Here is a 25,931-nt window from a genome sequence, read left to right as displayed (position 1 = left end):
AAATCCCCACGATGGGGTGAGCTTCTGTTGTTCGGTCCCAGCTCCTGCCAACCTAGCAGTTCAAAAGCACGTCAAAGTGCAAGTAGATAAATAGGTACCACTCCGGCGGGAAGGTAAACGGCATTTCCATGTGCTGCTCTGTTTCGCCAGAAGCGGCTTAGTCCTGCTGGCCACATGACCCAGAAGCTGTACACCAGCTCCCTCGGCCAATAAAGCAAGATGAGTGCCGCAACCCCAGAATTGTCCACGACTGCACTTAATGGTCAGGGGTACTTTTACCTTTACCTTTTAACGTAGAGAAAGATCCAGATATCTCCTGGAATGTAATGCCTTTCCAAATATTTGCAGCACTTGTTTTAAAAAAATCTAATCAAAACAACTTCCGTCTGCACTTTATATACAACATGCAAACCTCGCATGAGTCTTTATGCTGCCATCTCACTTCTCAGATGCCTACTGTACTCTACGCGAGTTACACCACTGGGCTCTGCCATTTATCTTACACCTTTCTGCTTCGGGCTTGCTAATGCTGCATTACCTTTTCATAAGCCCAAGATTGCCTGTCAAGGAGATCTGTAAAAGCAGGGCTGTCAGCAGATTTCCTCCACCACCCCGTCTCTCCCCACACACCCCTTTACCAGGAGACAAGCTGTATTAGTTGTGTGACAAGACCGCTCTTCTATTTTGGAAAGGAAGGATTTATTCCAGGGCTGTGCTCTCGTGCATGGCAGCAGCCACATCACGACCGGCGTGCTGAGTTTGGCAGAGAATGGGGAAAGCATGCATTTTGCAAGACAACACAGTAGGTCGGCAATTCGGAATACAGGAGCCTGGAGGAGCTCCTTCCCTCACCCGCTAAGTGTTTCAGATCACATTGGTCCTCAAGAGCATCTCAAGCTCACTAAGTAACGACCGGACCTTTCCACAACATGCACACCCAGCAGCGAGGGACACACGTCTATAAGGGACCATATTGGCTCCCAGTACATTTCTGAGCACAATTCAAAGTGTTGGCACTGACCTTTAAAGCCCTAAATGGCCTCGGCCCAATATACCTGAAGGAGCATCTCCACCCCCATCGTTCAGCCCAGACACTGAGGTCCAGCTCCGAGGGCCTTCTGGTGGTTCCCTCACTGCGAGAAGCGAAGTTATAGGGAACCAGGCAGAGGGCCTTCTTGGTGGTGGCGCCTCCCCTGTGGAATGCCTTCCTATCAAAAGTCAAGGAAATAAACAACCATCTGACTTTTAGAAGACATCTAAAGGCAGACCTGTTTAGGGAAGTTTTTAGTGTTTGATGTTTTATTGTGTTTGTAATATTCTATTAGGAGCTGCCCAGAGTGGCTAGGGGAAAACAGCCAGATGGGCGGGGTATAAATAATAATAATAATAATTATTATTATTATTATTATTAGTCTGCCTCTCACAGGAAAACCCTCTCAGCATTCAAAGACCCTCAAGCAAAAATAAAGCAAAACATGGTTGTTTGTATCCTAACTAGGCTCCCCTGATCAGAAGGGCTGTGTGAGGAACCCATTACTCTGCATGACTCCTATTAAGTATATTTTAACCACCACCGGTTATCTTTTGGATTTTGTGTGAGGGAAATCTTAGATACTTGGAGACTCAGGCCAAAGTTGAACCAATAAGAAATATTTATTTGACAGAACGAAGTGGATAAAACAAAGGCTGTATCAGGTGGTAATGTTATTTCAGGAAACAGTGAACTTATTAACAATTGTATTAAATCTAATGCAGGCTTCCTCAACCTTGGCCCTCCAGATGTTTTTGGCCTACAACTCCCATGATCCCTAGCTAGCAGGACCAGTGGTCAGGGATGATGGGAACTGTAGTCTCAAAACATTTGGAGGGCCGAAGTTGAGGAAGCCTGATTGAATGGATATTATAGGCTTCCAAACAAGGAAGTAAATGCACAGCTTCTTTCAACCTACAGTTGCTTCAGTTCAGTTATTAATCTTCAGGTAGTTGTTAAAGGTTTCCAGACTAGGAAGAGAATGAGGGAGGTGTTCATGGTGAGTTTCAGCACCTCTTTTTCTAGAAAAATAGCACTGAGTGGAACATTTTCACCTGCACTGAAAAATATATAATGAAGGCAGCGGGTGAAATTTCCTGAGGAGAACATTCCACAAACAGGGTGCCAATACAGAGAAGGCCCCGTTCTCGTGTTGCCACCCTCCAGACCTCTCAAGGAGGAGTCACACGGAGAAGGGCCTCAGATGATGAATGCAGAGTCAGTGCTTGTTGAAAAATTGTTTTCAGAAACAGAATTAATCTGGAGCTGCCCAATCTGATCTTGAGATGATTCTTCAAATGAGCTAAGGGGACACAATAAATAGTCTTGAATAAAAATGTTTTTGGACAAAGGCATCACATTCACTTTCAACAGATTATTGACTACCCACACTCAGTTTGTGGAGGTGGGTGTGAACGTCGTGTAACAGAGACTGGTTTACAACTGCAAAAGGGAAATATATTTTTTCTGTAGGATCCCTAGAATTTGAGTAACCCAATCCCAGAAATCAATATGGACAAGGCACAAAGCAAACAAACATGCAAGGTCACTGCAGAAAGCCGTTTTTTAAAAAAAACATAATCAGTGGAAGTTTTGTTGCACTCTCTGGGTATCAACCTGAACTGATTTGCTGCAAAATTCAAAAGGTAAACTAAATGCATTTATTTAGCATTGCGTGAGTGCATTAATTTCAGGCGCAGGGGTAAGGGAGTTTAATTATAACCATAGTTCCTTGGGAGTAGGATCCATTCAACTTGGTGAGACTTCTCGGTAAACATGCATAGGAATATAGCTAAATAAAACTGTTTCACTGAAGTGAATTTAAGCAGACTTTACAGCCTTGACGCCAGAAAGCATCTTACGGAAAAGCTATCATTACTGCGAGGGTGAAACAGCCCAACTGCCTTATTTTAAAAACTACCGGTACATCCTTGAAAATGCTGTGAGAGAGACATCCTTGCCAAACATAAAGAAACCTGCTCCCAAGTAAATATTCAAATTTACTCAAAATACACTGGGAAGAAAGCTGAAGGGTTTTTTTGTTTTTGTTTTTGTTTTGTTTTTTTGCTAATGAAAAAGTATGAGGGTTGTTTATTTCACTTTCTTTCTTCATTTTTTATTTATTTTTATTTATTTATTGAGTTTATATGAGTTTATTTTCAACATATACACCCACACTTGTAAAACTGCATAATCAAAAGAAAAACAAACAACAACAGCAGACAAAACAACAAGAAACAAATGAAAAACAAAGGAATACAAATAATCCATAGTAACATACAAAAACTTATACAGAACAGATAATGAACTATATATATACACACACACACACACACACACACACACCATATTTCAGTACTTCTTTTCTTCCAGTTGACTTCCTTCATCCTCTGCACAGTTCTCTTTTCATTTTTGGTAAACTGCCTCCTTCTTAATTCGTTATTACCCCCTTTTTTTACAATTGTTAACTGAAGTACCATAAATTATCTTGCAGAAGTTAATAGATATTTCGCTTTCTTTTGCCCTCCTACCAAAAGGAAAGCCCCTCTGATGAATTTTCTCCAGATCTTTGCCTGGCACCATTCCCTCTATCCACAAGGCTAGGTCCAGAGGACAATAAAGGAGACAAAATGGCAGCCAGCTTGCCAACTCAGCTGTTGTTGTTAACTACCACTCACAAAAGGGCCTTCAAAATAAACCTTGGAGGGAAAGGGGATAGGAAGCTACGTGTGACACAGCTCTTGGTGAGCTCCTGCCTTGAGAAACTGTCAGAGAATTTCTCCTACTCCCTGGAGAAATTAGGCCTCCCCTGAACAATTTATCCACCCCAAGATGGGGTGTCTACAGCTCTGGTTCTATAGAGCTGGAGATTTCTTTGTATTTTCCTAAACACTTCTTAAATTTATATATGTTGTTAACAATTATCACACATTTTTGTTGTTGCTGTTTAGTTGTTTAGTCGTGTCTGACTCTTCGTGACCCCATGGACCAGAGTATGCCAGGCACTTCTGTCTTCCACTGCCTCCCACAGTTTGGTCAAACTCATGCTGGTAGCTTCGAGAACACTGTCCAACCATCTCGTCCTCTGTCGTCCCCTTCTCCTTGTGCCCTCCATCTTTCCCAACATCAGGGTCTTTCCCAGGGAGTCTTCTCTTCTCATGAGGTGGCCAAAGTATTAGAGCCTCAGCTTCAGGATCTGTCCTTCCAGTGAGCACTCAGGGCTGATTTCCTTCAGAATGGATACGTTTGATCTTCTTGCAGTTCATGGGACTCTCCAGAGTCTCCTCCAGCAACATAATTCAAAAGCATCCATTCTTCAGCGATCAGCCTTCTTTATGGTCCAGCTCTCACTTCCATACATCACTACTGGGAAAACCATAGCTTTAACTATATGGACCTTTGTCAGCAAGGTGATGTCTCTGCTTTTTAAGATGCTTAATTAATTAACACTGTGATTCTGTGCTTCTGTGGAATGCATATAGCACTTAATGACAAAACAGGCTTACTCTTCTACTCCACTATATTTCCAAAGAGCAGCTTATATATGATTTCCAGGGAGTCGTTCCTCCAGGACCATCCTTTCCTTGCTTCAGGGTGGGAGCTGAGCGGTGGGTTATCAAACCATGGTCCAGCTTATCTTCTGCTCATTCATCTGCATGATCCCCTTGTTGCCTAGTTTAAAGGCCTACTTTACAGGCCCGTAGCCAGATAATATGTGCAAAGCACTTTGGACACTTCAAACGAACTCTATAAATGCCAAGTATTCCTCATCTTTTGTATATTTACAAAAATGATATTTGCTTCCAAAAGGTCATACAGTTGTTCCACAAATACCACTACTGCTCTAATCTGACTGAGCCTACGGTTCTCAGATACACTAACAGATAACAAAAACAGTATGAATGTCATAGGTTGTCACCATAAGTGATTATCGGATGCAGTCATGTATATATGTAATTGGGAGGAAAGGTTATTTGGACTTTTGGCCGGATAAGCAGGCAAACCATCCCATCATGCTCTCTCAGATCAGGCTGTAAAACCATAACTTTTGTTCCTAATGTTATTTTGAGTGTACTTTAAATATGTCCCAGTCCACAGTATAAATCTGTCTCTTATGCATGTGATCTTATTACCTTAAGATACAATTACACAGTGCTCCAAATATAAGGTAAGGAACATGGAAGCTTTTAAAATTTATTTTAAAGGTAGTAACTATCAATAGGCAATAGCCATTATTTTACAGCTCTGTATCATTAGCAGAACAATTACTGCAGAGGAGAGATGTTTTAGCACAAGGCACACTCTTTTCTCCTTTAGATAATTGCATGAAAACATAAAACTCATGCTCGTGATAATAAAGTGCTCCTGTGACTGGTTTTAACTTTTCATATCATAGGTGCATGCTAATCTTTCCAATAGTTATCATTCCTCCTCGCTCCTCCCTAATCCTTCTTGGAGGAGCTTTGCCCAATTGGTACATATAATTCAGAGTCATAGAGTTTACTTGCTAGAATGCTCAGAATGTTTCAGTATGAGTATGTTTAGGGAAGTTTTTAATGTTTGATGCATTACTGTATTTTAATATTTTGTTGGAAGCCGCCCAGAGTGGCTGGGGAAGCCCAGCCAGATGGGCGGAGTATAAATAAATAATAATAATAATTATTATTATTATTATTATTATTATTATGTTCTCATGCTGATCTGCAGTGGTAATGAACAGCAACAAGCAATGGTAACCATATAATTGACAATGGTTGTGCAGCACTTCTTTTCTCATATATATATATATATATATATATATATATATACATATATATATATATTTGTTTTTACTATCATCATTATTATTATAAATCTGTTTTAACTTGGGTTTACTGTCACATCTTAGGGTAATTATTTGTTGTTTTCTGAAACCGTCTTATATTGAGTTAAACCATGGGTTTATCTAACTCAGTATTGTCTACATCCGGAATCACAGTAGCTCTCCAAGGTACCAGGCTGAAAACTTTTCCACTCCTACTCGAAGCAGGCATAGGCAAACTTGGCCCTCCAGATGTTTTGGGACTACAACTCCCATCATTCCTGATGACTGGTCCTGTTAACTAGGGATGGTGGGAGTTGTAGTCCCAAAACATCTAGAGGGCCAAGTTTGCCTATGCCTGTGCTAAAGATTGAACCTGGAAACTTTTGCATGCTGAGCAGGCAACTACCTTGCTACAGCAAAAACTGAGCTACAGCTGCTCTGGAGGCCACAGCCAATTGTTAGAAATGAGCATTCCACCCTTGGTGTACAAGTCAGTTAGCTCCAAAGAGCATGCATCAAACAGCATAAAGAGCAAGCAAATTAGACTTACATATCATGCTGTTTGAAGTTACTGTCGCTCTGTAAATAAATATTGGTATCTACTCATTTGTGGACAGGCGATTATCTTTTCCTTTATTTCCTCTGCAAATAGTTCTGGGAGCTTACTGATGCTGCGGAAAGTGAGATAGATACCTCAGCTATAGCCACCTGTTCCCTGTCTTGGGTGCACATTATTTGACACAGGCTAATGGCAAACATGGATCATGTGTCCCCCCCCCCCACTGGTGGAATATTAGGAAATGGTAACTGTGAATGTTCTTATTGATTCTGATCCAGACTGACAGAAGTCACCTATTGTTTGTTATGCCCTTCCACTGAGTAGTGCTATCCCAAGTGGGCCCGAAAATGCAGGACTTTGCTGTTTAGTGCAAATGACAACATCACACAAATTACAGCGGTACCTCGGGTTACATACGCTTCAGGTTACATACGCTTCAGGTTACAGACTCTGCTAACCCAGAAATAGTACCTCGGGTTAAGAACTTTGCTTCAGGATGAGAACAGAAATCGGGCTCCAGTGGCACGGTGGCAGCAGGAGGCCCCATTAGCTAAAGTGGTGCTTCAGGTTAAGAACAGTTTCAGGTTAAGAACGGACCTCCAGAACAAATAAAGTACTTAACCTGAGGTACCACTGTACATGGCTGCTTGCTTAGACACCTTGCTTAGATACTCTCCAGCATTTGCTATGAAACCCACTGCTGGGATTTCATCTTCTGATATCAACTCTGCCTGCGCCCAGTAAACCACAGGCACCAAAGCAGGAGCCAATGCTTTGTGACGCATGGTGCACACTTTCTTTCAGCTCATCAGTATATCCCAGCATCTGCAGAAGTATGCCTAGCTGAAACCACAAAGAGGACCTTTTCATTAGCCATACGCAGCCTCTGGAACTCTCTCCGACAGGAGGCTGGTCTGGCCCCCATTTAAATGGATCTCCACTGGATGGGAACATCCTTCCGGTACAGTGGTACCTCGGGTTAAGTACGTAATTCGTTCCGAAGGTCCGTTCTTAACCTGAAACTGTTCTTAACCTGAAGCACCACTTTAGCTAATGGGGCCTCCTGCTGCTGCCGCGCCGCCAGAGCACGATTTCTGTTCTCATCCTGAAGCAAAGTTCTTAACCCAAGGTACTATTTCTGGGTTAGCGGAGTCTGTAACCTGAAGCGTCTGTAACCTGAAGTGTATGTAACCCGAGGTACCACTGTATAGGAGGACTTTGGAGCCACAAATGGTTTTAAAGCAGCTGAGCTGAATGGTTTTACTGGCTGAAGATACCTGGTTGTTTGTGTAGGGGTGTTCTGCTGTTTGGTATTTTTTAGGTGTTCTGTTTTATTGCATGCTTTAACTTATTGCTATTTGCTGCCTCGTGTATTTTTAGAGAAGGGGTGGCTAACCTTTGGCTCTCCAAACATTCCTGGACCACAGTTCCCATCATCCCTGACTTCTGACCATGCTTGTAGGGCCAATGGTAGTAGGAAGCCAGTATACAAACACACCGACCAGATGTTTTATATACATAAATATATAACTAGACCAGTGTTTCCCAAACTTGGGTCTCCAGCTGTTTTTGAACTACAACTCCCATCATCCCTACCTGGCAAGACCAGTGATCAGGAATGATGGGAATTGTAGTCCCAAAACAGCTGGAGACCCAAGTTTGGGAAACACAGGTCTAGAGTGACCAGATTAGTGAACAAGTCATAAAAGGCTGGTTGTGTCCATTTAGAAATTTAAGTGAAGACATTAAAAGAGAAAATAAATCCTATGAAATCTCCAGCTATGCTGGCTGCCTAACCATAAAATATTTTCTGTTCTAAATTTTGAAAAGTGTATCTCAGCAATCTTAACAATAAGCCTGTAAGGCCTTGTTACTATTCTCCCTCCATTGCAAGGTGCATTGTCTGAGAAAAAGGAACTTGCTGGTGGCTGTCCCATATATTAGGGAAGGGGCTGAGATTTGCAGCGGCAACTTTCACCCATTAGACCACTCTCTCCAACCTTTCCATCTTCAGCTAAATAAACAAAGTCTCATTTCAACAGGAGCCCGTTTCCCTGCTAAAGCAGGGAAGAGCCGAGTCCTTGACACCATTAGCCTTTCCAACAGGATTTGTTGCTTACACAAACATATGGCTCATTTTTCTTACACCAATTCAGTAATTATTCCAAAGCTCATTAGTCAGGCTCCCTCCCCCCCCCCCCACCTACATAGAGGAGTTGGCAAATTTATGATCCCTGGGAGATGAAGTGTCTGTGTCTCTGTGCGGTACGGGGAGAGAAGCCATCTTCAACACAACACAACATCTAAACTTATTGGGGCCTTTTATTTAGATAAACTGCATTAGCACACGTGCACACCCAACGTGCAGTCCCCATTTGTCTTTCAAATGAATGATTGCTGTGCGTGGACTCACAGTGCAGTTGTGAAGATGAATTTTGTTGCGACGAGGGACTCCTGTCTCTAGCAGAACACGAGATCCCGCTATTCCATGCCTAATCCAGGGGCCATTTAAGGACATGGAATATTGGCTTCTTGACTCTCTCTCTCTCTCTCTCTCTCTCTCTCTCTCTCTCTCTCTCTCTCTCTCTCTCTCCCGAATCAAGGCTCGCGGGAGCCGCTTCTTTCCTTGCAAGTGGAAAGGCATTGCACAATATACGTGCCCTTTAAGTGTCCTGCCAGCAACGTGCTCTCTAACCCCACCTACCCACCCCACATCTCAACTTCTTAATTTCATAGAATTGTAGAATCGGGGGTCATCTAGCCCAACCCGCTGGAATACAGCGCAGCAGGTGCGTGTAAGCATATATTTGGGGGTGGGGAGGGCTTTATGTCTTTATTTGCCAGAGCAGAACGCAGCTGGGTCTGTGCTTGCTGCTTGCTCCCTTACAGCACCGGGAGGGCCTTGTGGAGGCGAAAGTTTGCGCATTGCAAGCTCGCCTCCCTTCAGCCTTCTCTCTCCCCCCCCCCTCCATCCCTGCTCAGCCCGCCGCCCCATTCAAGTGATTATCTGTCGAAGACCTCTAGAGCCATCTCCATCTCTGCAGCGCGCTGATAAGACAGCTGTTTCTCTCGCCGCCGTGTCTCTCCGGGCCCCGGTCTGTCTTTCGGTACAAACTGTGGCTTTGTTACCCTGGCCTGCTGCTGTCACTTTCTCTGTTGTGCGGGGCGTTTGATCCGAGCACAAAAGAGGGAGGGTGGCTGGGTGGCTGGGTCGAGGTGCGGGGGGTTGCAGAGTGACAGAGACTAAGGGAGGGAGAGGGAGACGCGGAGAGAAAAGAGATGGGAATGATCGCCTGGCTGATAGGCATGGCTTTGCAGCATGTATCCGCGCCCAAGTTGCAGAGAAGCGGGGAGGGGGTGTAGGAGGAGAGGGGACCCCTGCCCACAAGCAGCAAGCCAGAAACTCCCCCGTCTCCCTCCCCCACACCCTTAAAAAAAATAACCTAGCAAATGGGCGAGGGATAACAACGAGAAAGCAAGCAGATGGCTTCCTCCAGTCTGAATCCAAATAACGATCATTTATCTTCCCTTTCAAGAAGTTAAGAGATTGCTCGTGCCCTTGCCCGGAAAGAATAATTTTTTAAAAGCAACCCCTTCTTCGCATCTGCCTTTGTACATACCAAGCATTCACGGGGAGTGTATTGGGGGGGGGGCAGAAAGCTCATTTGTATTCAGGCTGCATCATCATCATCATCATTTTAATTTTTTTTTTAAAGAAGAAGAAGTGTTGCTTAGTCAGGCTCGCAACTCCTAAACTTGCTGCCAACATGTGCAGCGCGAGTCTAGGCGTGAGATATATATACTGTATATATGTTTCACACACACACACACGTGTGTATGATTTGGAATAAATCTTCATTGGGCTCAGTTGGACTCAGTTCTCGGCAAGAGGCTTAAGGCTGCAAGCTTTCGTGTCAGCGGGACTTCCTTCCAAGTAGCAACATCCTGTCAGTGTCTACTCGGAAGTCAGCACTGGTTTATCCCCAAGGAAGTGCGGAGCCCAAGTAGCGCTCCGAAAGACACTCCGAAACAGGCGTCCACTGAAAGGAACTGAAACGGAGCGTCGGAACAAGTGAGTCAGTTGAAGCTTGAGGCCCGTTCGGTGGCTATTTTGCAACAAGGAAAGAAGCGAGACTTTCTCTCTCCAGTTAAGAGAGAGAGAGAAAAGTTGCAGGAGGCAGTGTGTTGAATTAGGCAACGCCTAGACCATTTCGTGCGCTGGAGCCCTCGCCTTTATTATATACTTCCTTTGCGTTTAGGGAGCACGCCCAGTAAACATGACCTTATGAGAGCCCTTTCAAAAGGAAGCTCTTTTAAAGACCGATCTCTCAACTCGCACAATTTCACACATGGGCAGCACTATCGCCTTGAGATAACATGTTTTCCAAACGGAATAGACAGTTACATCTCAGATATATTTTTTTCTGCTGAAGTCCCCTTCCCGTCCCCGCTCCCTGTTTGAGCGTGGACAAGCGAGCCTCTCTTTCTAAGCGACACTCTTTACGGCTCTTGTGAAACAGTGGTTTTCTAAAAGAGAGTTTGTGTGTGTTTTGAACTTGGCTCTTAGCTGCTGTGTGACTTCCTCGTTCGCCGACCGTGGGAGATGGCTGAGAAAGCAAGGCGAAAGAAGTGAGCTGCTTTGGCTAAGACGCGTTGGGCGCCTCTGTCCATGGTCCTGAAACTCCCCAACTTTAGTTTTAGAGTGGAAACTGGAGATTAAGAGATTGCCTAGATTTGGGGATGGTTCCTTTGTTTTCCCCACCCCGTCCAGCCCCCCAAAAAGTGTTCTTCTGCCACATGAAATGTACCCTCCCGGGCAGGCGCGTTAAAAACAACTTGTTTATTTGTTGTTGTTGTTGTTTTCTTGAAATTGCTAAGATCCTAAATTATTGAGTTTGGTTTGCGTGTGACTGGGTGGTAGCAGGACCTACTCAACTCTAAAAATTATGTTGGCCGCGTCCGAAAAGTGATGGTGCTGTTATTTTTGAAGAGCACAGTTGTGCGTGTTACTTTTTCTTTTGTCCCTGTGCTCTTACGTAGAAAAAGCAGCTGTGTAACCAGAAAAAAAGTCTCTTTATTTCTTTGTGTTATGTGTCAAACGTTGATCTCGGAAATGTGGTTTCTTCTGCAAAGTTTAAAAAAATCAAAAGATTAAAAGAAAAAAAAAGATGAGGACCATCTTTTGCCTAAACAGGAATAGGACAGGAGAGGGACCTGGCGGTAAGACCTTCAGGTCAGTCTGATGGTTGAGAACTTCTGCTTAATTTCACTTGCTACCTTGCTAAGTGTTTGTAAACTTACGGGTGCATTTTAAAAGAAAAGAAATGAAATGAGTTCAAACTAGCGGTTAACATGGCATTTGCACTGTGTACAAGGTTGGCATGTGCCATCTTCTTCTAGAATCTCCTGGTAGTCCTTGGAGAAAGTTGACGAAACCCCATTTCTTAAGTTAAAACAGAAACAGAGAGAGAGAAAAGATACACACCTTCGAGGGATTTCTCTAGAGCAGCTGCTTTTGAAAACTTAGCGAGAGCATTGTTTCTAATCGATTCCACTGAAGGCAGAATGCCACTTTGCTGCACGTTTTAATCAGCTCTGGCATTTCGCAAGGTTACTCTCCTTCCTTTCTTCTCCAAGGCTGCCAACTCTCCCCTTAAAACATCTCCCCCCCAAGTTAGTCACTTAGGCAACTCCAAAGAGAGTTTGGTCTTACTTCTTTTAGCCTATCAATAGTCCAGGTTGCCGCTGCTCTCCATTCTTCCTCCTCCTCCTCCACCCCAACTCGTCCTTCAAACGCCGATTTGACATATAATAATCTGGCTTTATCAAGAGATGCTCCTGAATGAGGGGCGTGTCTATAACACATGGCTAGAGTGTTAAAGGGAACAAAAAAACAGCCTCCCTTTCTTGTTCTAATGATGGCATCACTAGTGAAACAAAGGTGGTCATAATTAGGCAGAGCCCACATCTAAAATTTCAAAAGCAACAAACAAAAAGTCCTGGTGTTTTACGGGACACCAACGTTGTAAATGTAACCCCCACGTTCATCGTCGAGGTGGGTATCCTTTTAAAACCTAACTAAGGCATCAGTCATAAAGACAGCACTGTTCTGTTCCTCCCTCCCCCACCTCTTCTGTTTTAGGGTTTCAGGATCCATCCCATCCCACATTCCCCAAAGAGGCAGACAGCGTTTAAGGAGTTAGCGCTATCCCAATGCTTCACAGTACCAACTTCAGCCCAAGGGGAAAGGTTCGTTTGAGGATGAAGCGCCCATTTTAGTTCACCTGAAGGCGGCTAGGCGGTGTAGAAATGAACACACACACACACACACACCCTCCATCTGACGTCGATTGAATCCTGATATTGTAGGGACCAAACAGTCGGATAACCGACGGCTCTGGCATCCGTCCCTTTCATCCCTTGTAAACACTTAAGGACACACTCCCGGGGGTCCCAAATTAACATTAATCTCACGGTCCCTAACTACTTTCTGGCACTCCTCTCCACATGCAAAATGTTCGGTTGTACTTCGTTTGGGGGGGGGGAGAGGGATGGGCATATAATACCGCCTCCCCCGGGGGCATAGAGTGCTTAGATGTTACACGTAGCGGTTCGCCCCTTCCTCCTTCCCTCTCCCACCAAATATAGTCTAGAAGGCATTTCCGATTGGAGAGAGAGCGAGAGAGAGAGATTGAAGTACAAGAGAAGGACACGGAAGGGCAAAGGCACGGAAAGCTGCTGCGGTGTACCCACCGGGGGAGGCAGAAGGAAAAAAACCATTCTCAAACAGAATTAAGTCAGAACAATCGGCAAGGAGGGCGAGTGGAGGTGGGGGAGAGTCTTTGCTTTCCCCCACCCCCGCCGCCGCCGCTACCGCTACCATCAGCATCCCTCTCTCCGCCCTAGCAGCTTAGGAGAGCATCTTGGAAGGGATGGCGAGCAACTTTCCTGGAGAGGAGGGAAGTTGAGGGCGGGAGGTGGGAGGCAGGACCCTGAAAAACGCTTCTTAGGCAGCTTGGGAGGGGGGCAGATTCATCTTAACAGGCTTCTTCCTCCTCAAAGGGAAGACCGGTAGACGCCCTGTGAAATTCAAACGCATGGCAGATGCAAAAGACTATGCAGTTGGGATGAAGCTGCTTTTACCTCTCCCCCCCCCCACCCTTTTAAAGAAAGAATTTTGTGTTCTCCCGGTAAACACAAGTCCCTACAAGTCTTCAAGGTGTGCTTTCTTGCTTCCTTCTCTTCAGTTGGCTGACCTACATAGTGGCAAACCGTGTGTACTGGAGGGGGTGGGGAACATATAATTGTTTATCTCTGTGTTTGTGTGTGTAAGAGAGGGGTGCCTATTCTTTGGTAAAGAGAACTCGTGACAACCCCCCCCAAAAGAGGGTTAGATCAGACCTCCTTCCTCCGTCTAAAGAATCGTGGCAGCAGCATCCGACCTAAACCCAGCCGCCGATCGAGCAGTGATCCAGCCTGCTGTTGCAAAAAAATGTGGCAAGCATTGCCAACGTCTTGCATTTCGTCTGGCGTGTGGAAGTTCCTCTCCAAAACATAGAGAAAGACAGACAGAAAGGGAGGGCGGGTGCTGGGCAAGAGAAGGACAAGGGGAGGAGAGGCAACTTCGCTCAATCCTGCGCTGCTCGCTTCCTGCGCTGCCTCTCCCCTATCTATCTATCTCTCTCTCTCTGCCTTGCCTGCCCTGCTCGGCGCAACGCACCCTTGAAACGGGACTCCATTGAGCCCTCCGGAGTGACACGGCCCTGCGGCCAATCCGGAGCAGCCTCTCCGCCGGGGCGGTGCCTGCCGGAGCCTGCCGGACCAATCGGGGGCTCCGCAAGGCCTGCGAGCAAGCTCAGCTGTCCCTGGCTCCGGCGTATACTTCCGCGCGTGGCACTCGGGATAGGTGGGAGAGCCTGGCGCGGCTGCAGAGACACATAGGCGCGCACCCTCGTGCGGAAGCAGAGGAGCGCCGGGTGATACGGTTCCTATAAATCTGTGCTCCACTTCGCCTCCCATTTAAGGCGTCCTCCCCCCTCGTGCCTGTTCTCACTTAAAGAGATGCAGCAGCCCACTTCGATTGGGAGCTGCTAGAGCGAAGGAGGCAGAGAGAGGGAGGCAGCCTTTTAGGAAACCCTCCTTTCATCCCTTCTTTCCTTTGTTCCTACCTTTTATTTCTCCTCCCCTCCCCCCTTTTTCTGTTTAGTTGTGTTGTAACAGGGGAACCTTCGCTCTTGCCACGCTCCTTATTTTTTTAAGTTCTTCCCCCTTTCTTTATTTTTTCATCCCCCCTTCCCAAATCTCTTCCCGCGCTGTGGGAGCGGAGAAAGAAAGCAGCTTTTAAAAATAATAATAACAATATATATATATTTCAATCTTCTTTTACGTTTCTCCGCCCCCCTCCCTCCATTTTTTATTTTCTTCTGTTTACAACTGTCCGCAATTTAGGTTTTGGGTGTTGTCGTGAGACCTTCCCCCTTTTGCTTCTTACTCATCTTTATTGGGACACCACTACCTTTTTCCCCTTTTTTTCTTTTTTCTTTTTCTTTTTCAAAACTGAAGCGAGAAAGGTAAGTTGCGCTTTTTTGTTACTATATTATTATTATTATTATTATTATTATTATTATTATTATTACTCTTGCTGTTTCGTGTCTCTGCTCGCCCTTAGGGTGGCTACCTCGCCCACAGAGGGAGGAGGACCAAAAGTCGTAGACAATTAAGTTTACCGCACACACACTTCTGTGCTTGGTTTTCAGCGCTTGGTGCCCCCTGCTAATAGGGTTAGAGACCCGCTGCACCGTTGTAGAAATATATGCATGAGACAGAGCAGTTGGTAGAGGATGATATACGTTATATATGTATATTACTTGCGTTTAGGCAGCTAGGTGCTCACAGGGAGCAAAACGCTGGAGAAAAATACAGCAGCTTAGCTGGAGGTGTAAAGTTCACAGTCTTTTTTAAAAAAAAAAAACCAAACAAAACAAACCACCTCTGATCGTGAAACGCGTCTCTCGCGTTGGACCAGCGGAAAGTACCCAACACACAGGGCATGAGGATGAATGAGCGGAATGAGCATCGCTTTGAGGAGCTTAAACCCGGCGTTTGCAGATCAGACGGGATAAGCTCGCCGCTGTAATTGCATTAGCCAAATAGCATTGGGTGGCTTGGAAAGAAAGAGAAGGTGGAAACGGCGGCGGCGGTGGGGAGGTGGGTGGGTAGGAGAGACAGAGGCGCGCACACACAGGCAGACAAGAGACGAGATGGGAGAAGCAGTAGCTTGATATTGGCGAAAATTTGCAGATCCTGGTGTGTGTTAGCTGTCAGAGCTGCTGGCTGGAGATGTGCCAGGATATAGATATATATATATATTTGTGTGTGTGTGTATTAAAATGGGGAGGTGGCAGCAGGGTGGGAGAACCAGACTTTTAAACAACCTTCCAATGACGATTATAGCGCTCTGCAGGGAGAGTTCCGCTTTTATATCCGGGAGACACGATTTTCTTTGTTCTGAGGAAGCTGAGAAGGGTGGTGAGTTGGGGGGGGGGGGGGAGAGAAAGATGCTTCAGCTCTTGATGCAGCCGAAAGACGTCCTCGCTGGCAACCCGGCTCGCGTACCTTGCTTGGGCGGAGAGCGAAGCGTTTCCTCGCGTCGCTGTCCTTGGTCCTGAAACTGCGGCTGGGAGGGCGGCCGGCTCGAGAGCCCAGGAACCAGAAATCGGTCCCCTGAAGGCGAGGAAGCGTAGAGTCAGCCGGGCGACGAGACAGTCCTCCCACAGTCCCCTCCTATTGTGAAACTGATACCATGCTGGAGAGCAGGCGAGGCGTTCGTAGTCCCCAGCCCGCTCTCGTTTCGCCTGGTGTCAGCATTTGGGGGAGAAAGCGTCTGCTCCTGTGGTTTAATGAAGGACACACACACCACTCCCTCCGCGTCCTTGAATATTGCATGGAAGAAGTTGGTGGCAAAAGGTGGGGGACATGGGGCGATGAGATTGTAGCAGTCTCTCTTTCTCTCTGTGTGCCGTTTTTTGGTTATGTGTGAGTGGCCGCAGGCTCGCCCGGGGGCCTTGGATTTCGGCTAGGAGCTGCTCCGGCTTGCCGTTGTAGCTTAATTTATGCCCAGCACGTTGCTATGTGTGTATGTATGTGTGTGTGTGTGTGTGTGTGTGTGTGTGTGTATGTATGTATCCACCTATTTCGCTTCCGGGAAGCATTTAACAGTAGAGCTCTATCACTCTGAGCAAATCGGTAGCCTGGGCGCCCTGTTTCCCCTTTGGTTTGTTCCAACTGGGCAGCAAAGGAAATTGGGATCGAAGCGCCGAGATTTAATTAACAATTGAAGGGTGGTGGGGTTTTGGGGGTTTGTGTTTTTTAACCAGCTGCCCTCAGGGTGGGTGGGTTTTTGTGGTGTTGTGGTGTTTTTTTTTGCGGGGGCGACTACGTAGAGCTAGAGAGAGAAACCCAGGTAGAGTCAGTGTGTTATATTTCTGAAGCACACCCCTTGCATGCCTTGGAGCCTGCTTATCAGATATTGCTCAGAATATCAGACGACGTTTTATTCGCCCTGCACAACCTCGGGATGCGCTCAGGCGCGCGCAAGGCTGCAGTGTTCAAAGCTCTGGCCGCGGCGATGGGGGAGACGTTAGCGGGACTCATCTGGAGCAAGTGGCTGAGGGGTTTGGCAGCGTCAGATTTCCCAAGAGGGTCTCTCCGCCCTTCTTACTTTAAACGGGGCTCCTCGTAATAAGGAACCTTCTTCTGGAGGGGTTTGGAACGTGCTTCGTGTTGATGGTGCCCCCCCCAAAAAAACCCCGCTTGGTCTTTCGTCTCCCTGCGCCAGCTCGGCTGGCTTTTAAATCTCTCCTTCTCAGGCCACGCTGCAAAGTGACATTGCCAGGCACTCAGCGCTGGGAAGTTGAGCTGCTCTCTTTGTGGAAGGCACACTTTTTTAGAGAAAGAGAGAGGGAGGTATAGAATCCAAGCTCAGCGTGACCGCTGGCACTTACAACCGAGCGTACTTAATATTTGGAGTACTGGGGCTACAACCACCCCAATACAGCTGGTTGGGAGACGGGTGGTCACCATCAGTAGTTGCAGTAAAAACGTGGAAAGCTTATATATGCTACGGAAGAAGGCCATGTGCTATAGGGCAAATGTTTTGCACGCTCGAAAGTTCCCCGTTCAAGCCCTTCATCAGGAGGTCCGGCGTGTCTGAAACTCTGGAAAGCCGCTACCTGTCAATATGAACAACACTGGCCAAGATGGGACCCATGGCAGACTGCCTGGGCGAGGCAGCTTCCTAAGGAACTACTTGCTTCTTTTTCTGTGGTGGGTGGGAGCAGATGGCCTCTGGGTAGACCCCCTCCCTCCCCAAGAAGCCACGCGGACCTTATCTGCCCTCCTCTCTCCACCACGCAACAGAAGCAGCTCTGCTTTGGGGAGTAAGATGGCCAAGGTGACTCCGAAGCAGCTCCTTCTCCAGGTCCGCCTGCCTAGTAAATCCGGGCTGTAGGCCTGCGCTGAGCGCGTCTCGGGGGCTTCAAGGGCGCGCCGCTTTAAGGGAGCCTCCATCCCGGCTCTGCGCCGGCTAAACCTCCCCTGCGCAAGGCTGCAGGTGAAGGAGATCAGCCTCCTGGCAGAGGAAGGAAGGACTCCGCTAGGGGGGCAGGTGCGAGCAATGCCACCTAATTGTCTGGTGAAGGTCAAGCTATGTATGGCGGAAGCCGGTAGCAAATAATGCTGTTGTAGTCGGTGGGATTTAGAGCTGCCTCGAGGGCAGGACTCGGTCGTTCTGCGTTTACGAGAGCTGCTGCCAATTTATTGAATCGCTACAAAGCTGCCCTTCTGAATTTGCCTCCCGTGATTTCCTGCGCCGACGGCGCGCTTTAGGTGCGGTCCAGCTGGCGCGGAGCGCGCGCGATCCTGAAGCCACTTAATCCGGCCCTTCTTGCATTTCAACCGAGCTTTAGGCCCGTTGACCCCCAAAGGAGCCAGCCCGAGTAGCTGCCTTCGCCTAGGCGAGACTGCCATCCTTTTCCGTGGTGGGCCCAGGCCCCACTGAACTCGGTGGTGCTTGCTTCCCGGTGAAGTGGGCTGCTGCACGCGGTCCTTGGAGGGGTGGGGGCGTCGAGCCTGCAGTTCGGCTGCTGCTTTCTGGATCTGAGGGGCGCTGCTGTTCCGTATTCGGAGGGTTGGACAAGGACGGAGGTCTCCACAATGCCCCTCCAACGCCCTTGAAGACAGTCAAACGCCTTTTCCAACTCCTTAGAAGTCGCTGGTGAGAAAGACTGCGCACAGGGCCATGACCACACCTATCTAGAAAGCACTTAAGGCAGCTGAAAGCTAAACATGTTTTTAAGGCAGGATGCCTGCAACCCGCCCCCCTCTTTTGTTCAGACCGGCGAATCTTGGCATGACGGCTTAAGTGCTTTATGGACGAGAGCCACCAACGATTTCCCCTCACGTAGCTCCATAGTCTCCCATTAATCTTTCACGAGATGTTCTGCAGAGTTAAGAGGCTTGGTGGATTACAGCCAAAAAGGCGCTCGTTCGACACAGTTTACTCCGGAGTCATTGACTTGAGCTGTAGGACGACGGCTTCCAAAGCAGGTCTAGCTGCTTACTGGCTTCCCGTGCTTAAGCTGAAGGAAGTCTCGTCGAGTTCAGGGGCGCTTTACTCCCAAGGAAGTGTGCACACTAAATTGTACCAAGCGTTCGGTTATACAGCCGCGCAACCCGATTTTGTGCACTTGTAAGTCGGTGCCAATGAGTTTAGTGGGATTTATGCCCACCACGCCTGCATTCCTAGGATTGGGCCACATTAGTTCCAGCGGGGTTGGCTTCCTAATAATTGCGCATATTATTCCATGGCTGTAACCTCCGCACCTACAACTGCGAGTAAGCGCCATGTAACTCGGAAATATTTTCCTCCAAGTATGTATGACTGTGAGCTTAGCATAGGAGCCAACTCCTAGGGGCCGAGGTCCCCCCAATAAAGTATTTCAGGGGGCCGGTCCCTAATAGTAGTAGTAGTACTACTACAGTAGTAGTAATTATTATTATTAATACCCCGCCCATCTGGCTGGGTTTCCCCAGCCACTCTGGGTGGCTTTCAGCAAAATATAAACACATAATAAAACGTCAAACATTAAAACCTTCCCCATACAGGGCGGCCTTCAGGGGTCTTCTAAAAGCTGTGATGGACATTGCCATTCAAATGGTGTCCTTGTCATGTGATTGATTCTGTGGGGCGGAGCTTGCCTGGTCCCCCCAATATTTTATTCAAGTTGGCACCCCCGGAGCTTCGGATCGCCTTCTAACAGCCCGATCCTATTCCACCTTCTCCCAGAAGTAAAGCCACTGATTTATTTATTACACTGTTGCCATGTGCAATTAATTCCTATGGAAAACAAAGGGAATTGTTTCCGAGTAAGCCCACGACCATGTTCACCATCTGACACCATTAATTTCAGCAGGATTTATTTTCTAGCAAGCGTACATAGAATTGGTCAGTTTTCCCCAACCTGGAGCATCTCCCCGCCTAACTTTGGGGCCACAACTCCCATCAACCCTGACCATTGATCATCCTAGCTAGAGCTGATGGGAGTTGGTGTCTTAACATCTGGAGGGCAACAAGTTGCAGGGGGGAGAAACTGGGGCCTTGGGGGCATCAGGTTGGAAGCTGGCTGCGTCCCACCCATTGGACGTCTTGGGCATCAGCAGAAATAAACTCCGCGCCAAGGCTTCCAGAAATTAGAGCATCACATTAGGCTCTCGAAATGGAGCTGCTGTTGCACTAGGTCCAGAGCTAAGGGTCTTGTAATTCCTACCATTAAGGGGGGGGGGACTCCAACACGCCCCCCACAACCTGTCTTTCAAGCTTAAATATGGAGCGTGACTTGGGGTTGGATTGAGCCCGCCTTCCCCACAGTGGCGCAGGCGCACTTCGAGAGCACCCCCTGTTGTCACTCAAAAACTGCTCCAGGGGGCCGTTCATTTATTTTATTTTTCCCGCCGGCGCCCGACTGGAGTTCCGTGCTAGGACGTTGCTCGCTTGCACCGAGAGTATTCTTGCACTAAAAACGCCGGAGGCCAAATTTTATTTTATTTCTGCAAGGGTGCACGACCGGCTGTGATGACCGCTAGCAGACACTGCAAAGTTAGTATATTGCATTAAGTCTTGGATTGCTTTTTAAGAGGCAAGGGGTTGTCGTACATCGACATACATACTATTTATCTGTACTGAAAGCGAAACAGGATTTTAGGCCAATCCTGTGCGCACTTGCAAAGACACCTCGCTTCTTTCAGTAGGCCTTCCAAAGCAGAATGCGTTGGGGACACGGTTTTAGTTTGCAATCCTTGACGTCTACCGGAGAGTAAGGCTGATGTGACTTCTGCATAGCCACGCATATAGGTTTATGTCGTACTTAATTTGGAAAACGTCGCTGGCATTGCAGTGGCGTCCGACCGTTTGCAGACGCGAAATCTAAACCAAGTCCGCAAGGTTCCGTGCAGTGCGTAACTCCATCCGGATCTGGTCGGATGCAGGTGTTAATGGACAGCGTTTCTTCGAAACGAAAAGCCCCACCGACCTCGCGTTAACTTGCACAGTTATAATGGGACCGCATGTGCAGTTTCTGGAGAGCAGGCCGTGCCGAGCTCGGCGGGGCCTCCCGGAGACAGCTTGCAACGGCTGCCTGGCTAGGAGAACTTCAATAGGGAGGTCATAAAGTCGTTGCAAAGGAAACATTGCTCGGGCAATGCTTTTTCTTCTTCTTTTCTCGTAGTAGCCGCGGGGCTGTCGTCGGGTTTGCAAAATGGGGGCGATTTTCAACGTTGGTGCGAAAGTAACAGGTCTCCGGTTGCAGGGAGTCGCCTGCGCTGCGTTTGCGCCCTTCCTGGGGTTGCACGTGGGGGAAAGGCGGGGCGGAGGAGCGCAGCCCAGGGGCTGGAGTGGCCGCGCGCGGGGTTCCGCGGGCGCGCCTGGCGCCTCTGATTAGCGCCCTCCCTTCCCTCCTTAGCAGCGCGCGCGCGCGCAGGTGTGAGGTGAGGCGGCCGCAGCTGCAAGCAGTTGGCTGCGGTAGGGTAAAGGCAGGTGCGCGCGCGCCGCCCCGCGTCCTCCGCAGGGTTCCTTCGGAAGGGCGCCAGAACGTCGGAAGAAGACCGTCGCCTTTTTTGACCTTGGTCAGGTTAGCTGTTTATCCTCGAGAAGTTAATGTTTCATTTCTTTCCAGCTAGCCAACAAGCCTGTTTGTGTGGAGCTGTGAACGGCTGGTTCCCCCCCCTTTGTTTCCTGGGGGGCGAGGGGGCGTGTTGGTGGGTTGGGGAGGGGTTGAGAAGGGGATGGCGATTTTTAAGTTTCTGTTTCCTTGCTTTTTCTTTCTCTTGGTGAAGGTCGTTCTCTTTGCTAGTGGCTTGGGTAAAGGTGCATTTGAAAATCAGGATTTCGTGTGAACGTGTGGCTTCTGGGAGTGCCAGAGTTGTAAGCTGGTATGCAAACCAGAGGGCATATGTTCATTTGCACATATTCCAGGAAGGGCTGTAAATCTTTGGTAAGAGTGCATGCTTTGCACGTGGAAAATCCCAGGTCTAAACCCTTTGCAACTTCCAAGTCGGACTGGCAGAAGCTGTTGCCAGAAATTCTGCAGAGCTGGTGCCAGTTATTGTAGAGAAATAAAACCAATAGTCTCCACTTTGTGAAAGGCAGCGTTCTCTGTACGTGCAGAATTCCTGATTCTCCCCCCTTGCAGGATGCTGTGTTGGCATTACAGTATGTGGAGACCAAGTATTTCAGATTTCCAGAATTATATATATATATATTCATCAGCACGTTGGGCAAAGCTGGAATGAGAGCTCAAGGAGGTGCACTCCAAACTTCAAAGAGGAGGCTGTAGTCGGTCAGATTGCATTCTTGTGTGAACAGCTCTCTGCATGCAGCCCCATAGGCCCTTTGCAACAACTTAATGATTATTTTTTTTGCTATCGGGAATCAAAGCAAAGCAGCTAATAGTCAACATTAGCTATTATTAACTGCTGTTTGACTCAGAACCTTGAGGATGAAGCTGTTTAATGTATTCGGTGCAATTCTTAATGACATTAAGGTTGCAACCTTGGGCTTGGAGATAAGTGTCAGTGGGGCTTCCTTCTGAGGAGACATGCTTGAAAAATCCCAAGTCATTCTTGTGCTTGCCGATCGCAATATTGAAAGCCAGGAGCAGGTTTAAAATTCTGTGTGCAGATTTTTTCCTTCCATCAAAAGACTTGGGTATTCTTTTAAAATAAGAGCTGAACGTTCAGGGGAAAGGTTTTCTTTTTTTTTCAGGTGGAGGCAAATTCTCTCTGTGTGTGGCTGCACACATTTGCTTCTAGAGAGGCAGGTGTACTATTCTTATGTGCCATCTTGCTGAAATTACTCCAGAAATCCACATTGACTTTCAGTCCTTACTACTGTTAGAAGGAATCTCTTGCTAAAGGCTGCAGATGCAGATGCTGAGCTTTCCTTTAATTTCTTTTTAGGGGGAAATTATTGCAGTTAGACCTTTTGAGACTGGGGCTTTCTCAGGTCTTCTGGTTTGGGTATGGGAAATATGCAGGTTTCTTTCAGTACAGCTGAAAACCATTCAGCATAATTGGAAGTAGAGTTCAGGAGAGGCAGATGGCTTAAGATCACAAAGAGATGAGGTTTGCTAGAGTCTTGGATTGGAGGCAATATTTGAGTGAACGAGCTTGCATGGGAATGATAACGTCTTCTCAAGTCTGCAGGAGGACTGCGTTTAAATGCTTGGCCACAAAACTGGTGTTGTCCTTTCCAAAACTGTATAGTTAATGGGGCGTATTCTAAAGTCAAGTTCTGTTGATCTGAACTGACATTGTTCGTTAGCTCCGGAGAACAGCCTTACATAGCTTGCCAAAAGTTTTGGAGAACAACTTCACCTTCCTTCCTCATTTGCCTTTCTGGATGGGGCTTAAATTTCATTGAAAGCAGTGAGCATTATTTAGCATCCGTCAGATTGTGCAGCTGATGAGGCAAGTCTTCTTTAAAGCACCACCCTTCCTCTATGACAGCAACATCTGATCATCCAGATGTTTCTGAACTACAACTCTTGGCATATCCAATAGCCAGGGATGCTCGGCGTTGCTCAGTAACAGCTGGAAGCCCAAAGGCCTCCATGCTTGTTCTTGGCTAACTGGTAAGAAATGGTAGTCAGGGATGAATGTGAAAACACACCCACCCACCCAAACTTTTATGTCACATCTGCTTCTTTACATTAGCAGTGGGAAACTTGGGCCTTGAAGATGTTTCTGGATTCGAATTTGAACCGCCCATTGGCCAAGCTGGCTGGGACTGATGAGTCCAACAACATCTGGCGGGCCACACATTCCCCATCATTGCTTTAAATCATACAGTAATTCTTTGCAAGGGGAAGGATATTCCTGGAAATCTGGACTCTCATTTCCCACAAACTTTGGCATTGGAGCAGTGTTTCCCAAACTTAGGTCTCCAGCTGTTTTTTGGACTACAACTGCCATCATCCCTAGCTAGCAGGGCCAGTGGCCAAGGATGATGGGGATTGTAGTCCAAAAACAGCTGGAGATCCAAGCTTGGGAAACACTGATCTAGCGTGCAGAAGAGTAACTTTAGCCAGTTTATTAGGGTTTCATAATTTTATATTGCAAAAAAATCCCCTCAAACTGCTTTGTCGCGGTCAACGCTTACTGTTTAAACGATCCCATCATGTATCTTTGATTTTAGAAAAGTGGTTCACAGCATTTGAACTGTTAAAGGGCAAACTCGGAGCAAGCTCCAGAACCGGGTTTCATTACTTGTCGCCTGCAAGACCGAAATTCAGCTCAGCAGCTGTGCATTGGGAGTCTTCCAAGAAATGTTGTTTTCTGCCGCCTGTGGGCGGTATTGTCAAGGTGGCAGACCACAATGTTTAAGGTTGGAGGGTTGCGTTTGGCCTGCTCTGCAAGCAAGATTATAGAGTGCGGCTTGCATTTCAAGTAAGAAGGGGAACCTTTCGAATGGCAAGTCCTGTAAGAAAGGCTCTCTTCTGTTGGTAAGAGGCATCGTAAGCAGAGCTACTGACACAATTTATGGGGTGCCTTCATGGCTCCCCTCCAAGCCGGAACTCAATTTCGGCGCGTCTCAGGTGGGTGCCATTGCCATTATAAGAGAACAAGGGGTGAGTTCCGGCACCTCTTTTTCTTGAAAAACAGCACCTGGGTGCCTGTATAAAGTAATCTGAGCTTGCTTTCATAATTAACCATAATGTGCAAGCGAGAGCATGATGAGTAATGTGTCAATTTGCAGAGCCAGAGGAATGGAATCTTTATTTTCCTAATATAAATGGGGAAATAGTCGGTTGACATCTTCTTTTGCCTTTCAACTGGTTGAAGCAAGTGGCTCAACTTTGTTAACGTCTACTGCTGAGAGTTTGACTCATTACCCTCAACCACTCCTACAGCCTTGCTTTAGAGAAATGAATCACAGAGGAGAGGTTATTGGCTTGGCAGTGAGCAGAAATTGAAAATGCCACGTTGCAAAGAAAGCAAGCAGTCGGAGCTGGATTTGAAGAGGAGGAAATTGCCAGTAGACACAAATCTGCCTTCTGCCCACACCAAGCCTGTATTACTAAAATTAAGGTAGACCTTTGGCTCTCTGAGAAGAGGTAGAGAATAGAGGCAGATAATTCAAAGGGGGGAGGAACTTGTGTGTCTGTTTAAGTGCAACATGGGGACTTAATACATATGGGGAACAGGACAAGGAATTGAAAGTTCCCAAGGTTATGTACACAGAAACCTTGAACTGATAAGATCTGCCCCTGAAACGAAGCAGTAACTCCAATTTGCGAGCTGCCAAACTTTTATTCATGCACAAAAAGTTGCATTCCATTTGCAAAGCTGAACCAGAATTGGTCATCTTTGTGTTCTGGTGAATCAAGTGCCTTTTGGTCTGTTTGCCTATTGGACAATCTCTGGGTACTTTGCTGCAGTACCCAAGATTCTGACTCCCAGTTGTTTTAAAACAACGCCTGACAAAATGACTCCTTTCCTCACAGGTTGTGCTTCTGAAATTAAGAAAGATTGGGGCTCAGTTCCGGTATTCAACACAAATTCCTGAGCTCCGAATTCTTTAGCGTGCCTTTTGCCGCTGACTCTGTTTTGGGGTTCTAGTAAAACAAGAAACCTCAAAGTGTGTTCCAGAAACCTGAAATATGTGCCTCTACCCTGTTTCTGGGATTCAAATACAGTCATACCTCTAGGTATGTGCTGCTCTGGTTACGTAACTTTCAGGTTACGAAAGCAGCAAACCTGGAAGTGTTTACTTCTGGGTTCGCCGCACGTGCAGAAGCGATCTGCGCGCTTCACACATGCGCAGAAGCGATAGGTGCGCTTTGTGCACGCACAGTAGTGACACTCTACTTATGTACTTTTCAGGGTGCGAACGGCACCCTGGAACAGATCTCGTTCGTAAGTAGAGGTACCACTGTAATAGTTTACTGGCAGCAGGAGCACCCCCAAGCAGCTTAAAATGAATG

General features: G+C 47.1%; 1 protein-coding gene across 22 annotated transcripts in view; it reads left to right on the top strand.

Moving 5' to 3' along the window:
* ELAVL2 (ELAV like RNA binding protein 2) overlaps positions 1 to 25,931 on the top strand; it is a 156,611-nt gene that overhangs the window by 11,720 nt on the left and 118,960 nt on the right. For 3 of the 22 annotated variants that reach the window (XM_083593718.1, XM_083593715.1, XM_083593734.1), the window contains exon 1: positions 23,460 to 23,579. The exons of 1 other annotated variant lie outside the window; for it this stretch is intronic. Coding sequence is in view for 4 of the 21 variants with exons in the window: in XM_083593722.1 (XP_083449848.1) it covers positions 20,525 to 20,548 (24 nt within the window). In the remaining 17 variants the exon portion in view is untranslated. Of the gene's footprint in view, positions 1 to 14,306; positions 14,964 to 20,331; positions 20,549 to 21,283; positions 21,579 to 23,459; positions 23,580 to 25,931 lie in introns of those variants that run through there. 18 more of the 22 variants (XM_083593721.1, XM_083593735.1, XM_083593727.1 and 15 more) reach the window with 16 other exon arrangements.

Source organism: Podarcis filfolensis (assembly GCF_964270895.1).
Source record: "Podarcis filfolensis genome assembly, chromosome: 17".
NCBI lineage: Eukaryota > Metazoa > Chordata > Lepidosauria > Squamata > Lacertidae > Podarcis > Podarcis filfolensis.
This window is presented reverse-complemented; position numbering and strand designations above follow the sequence as displayed.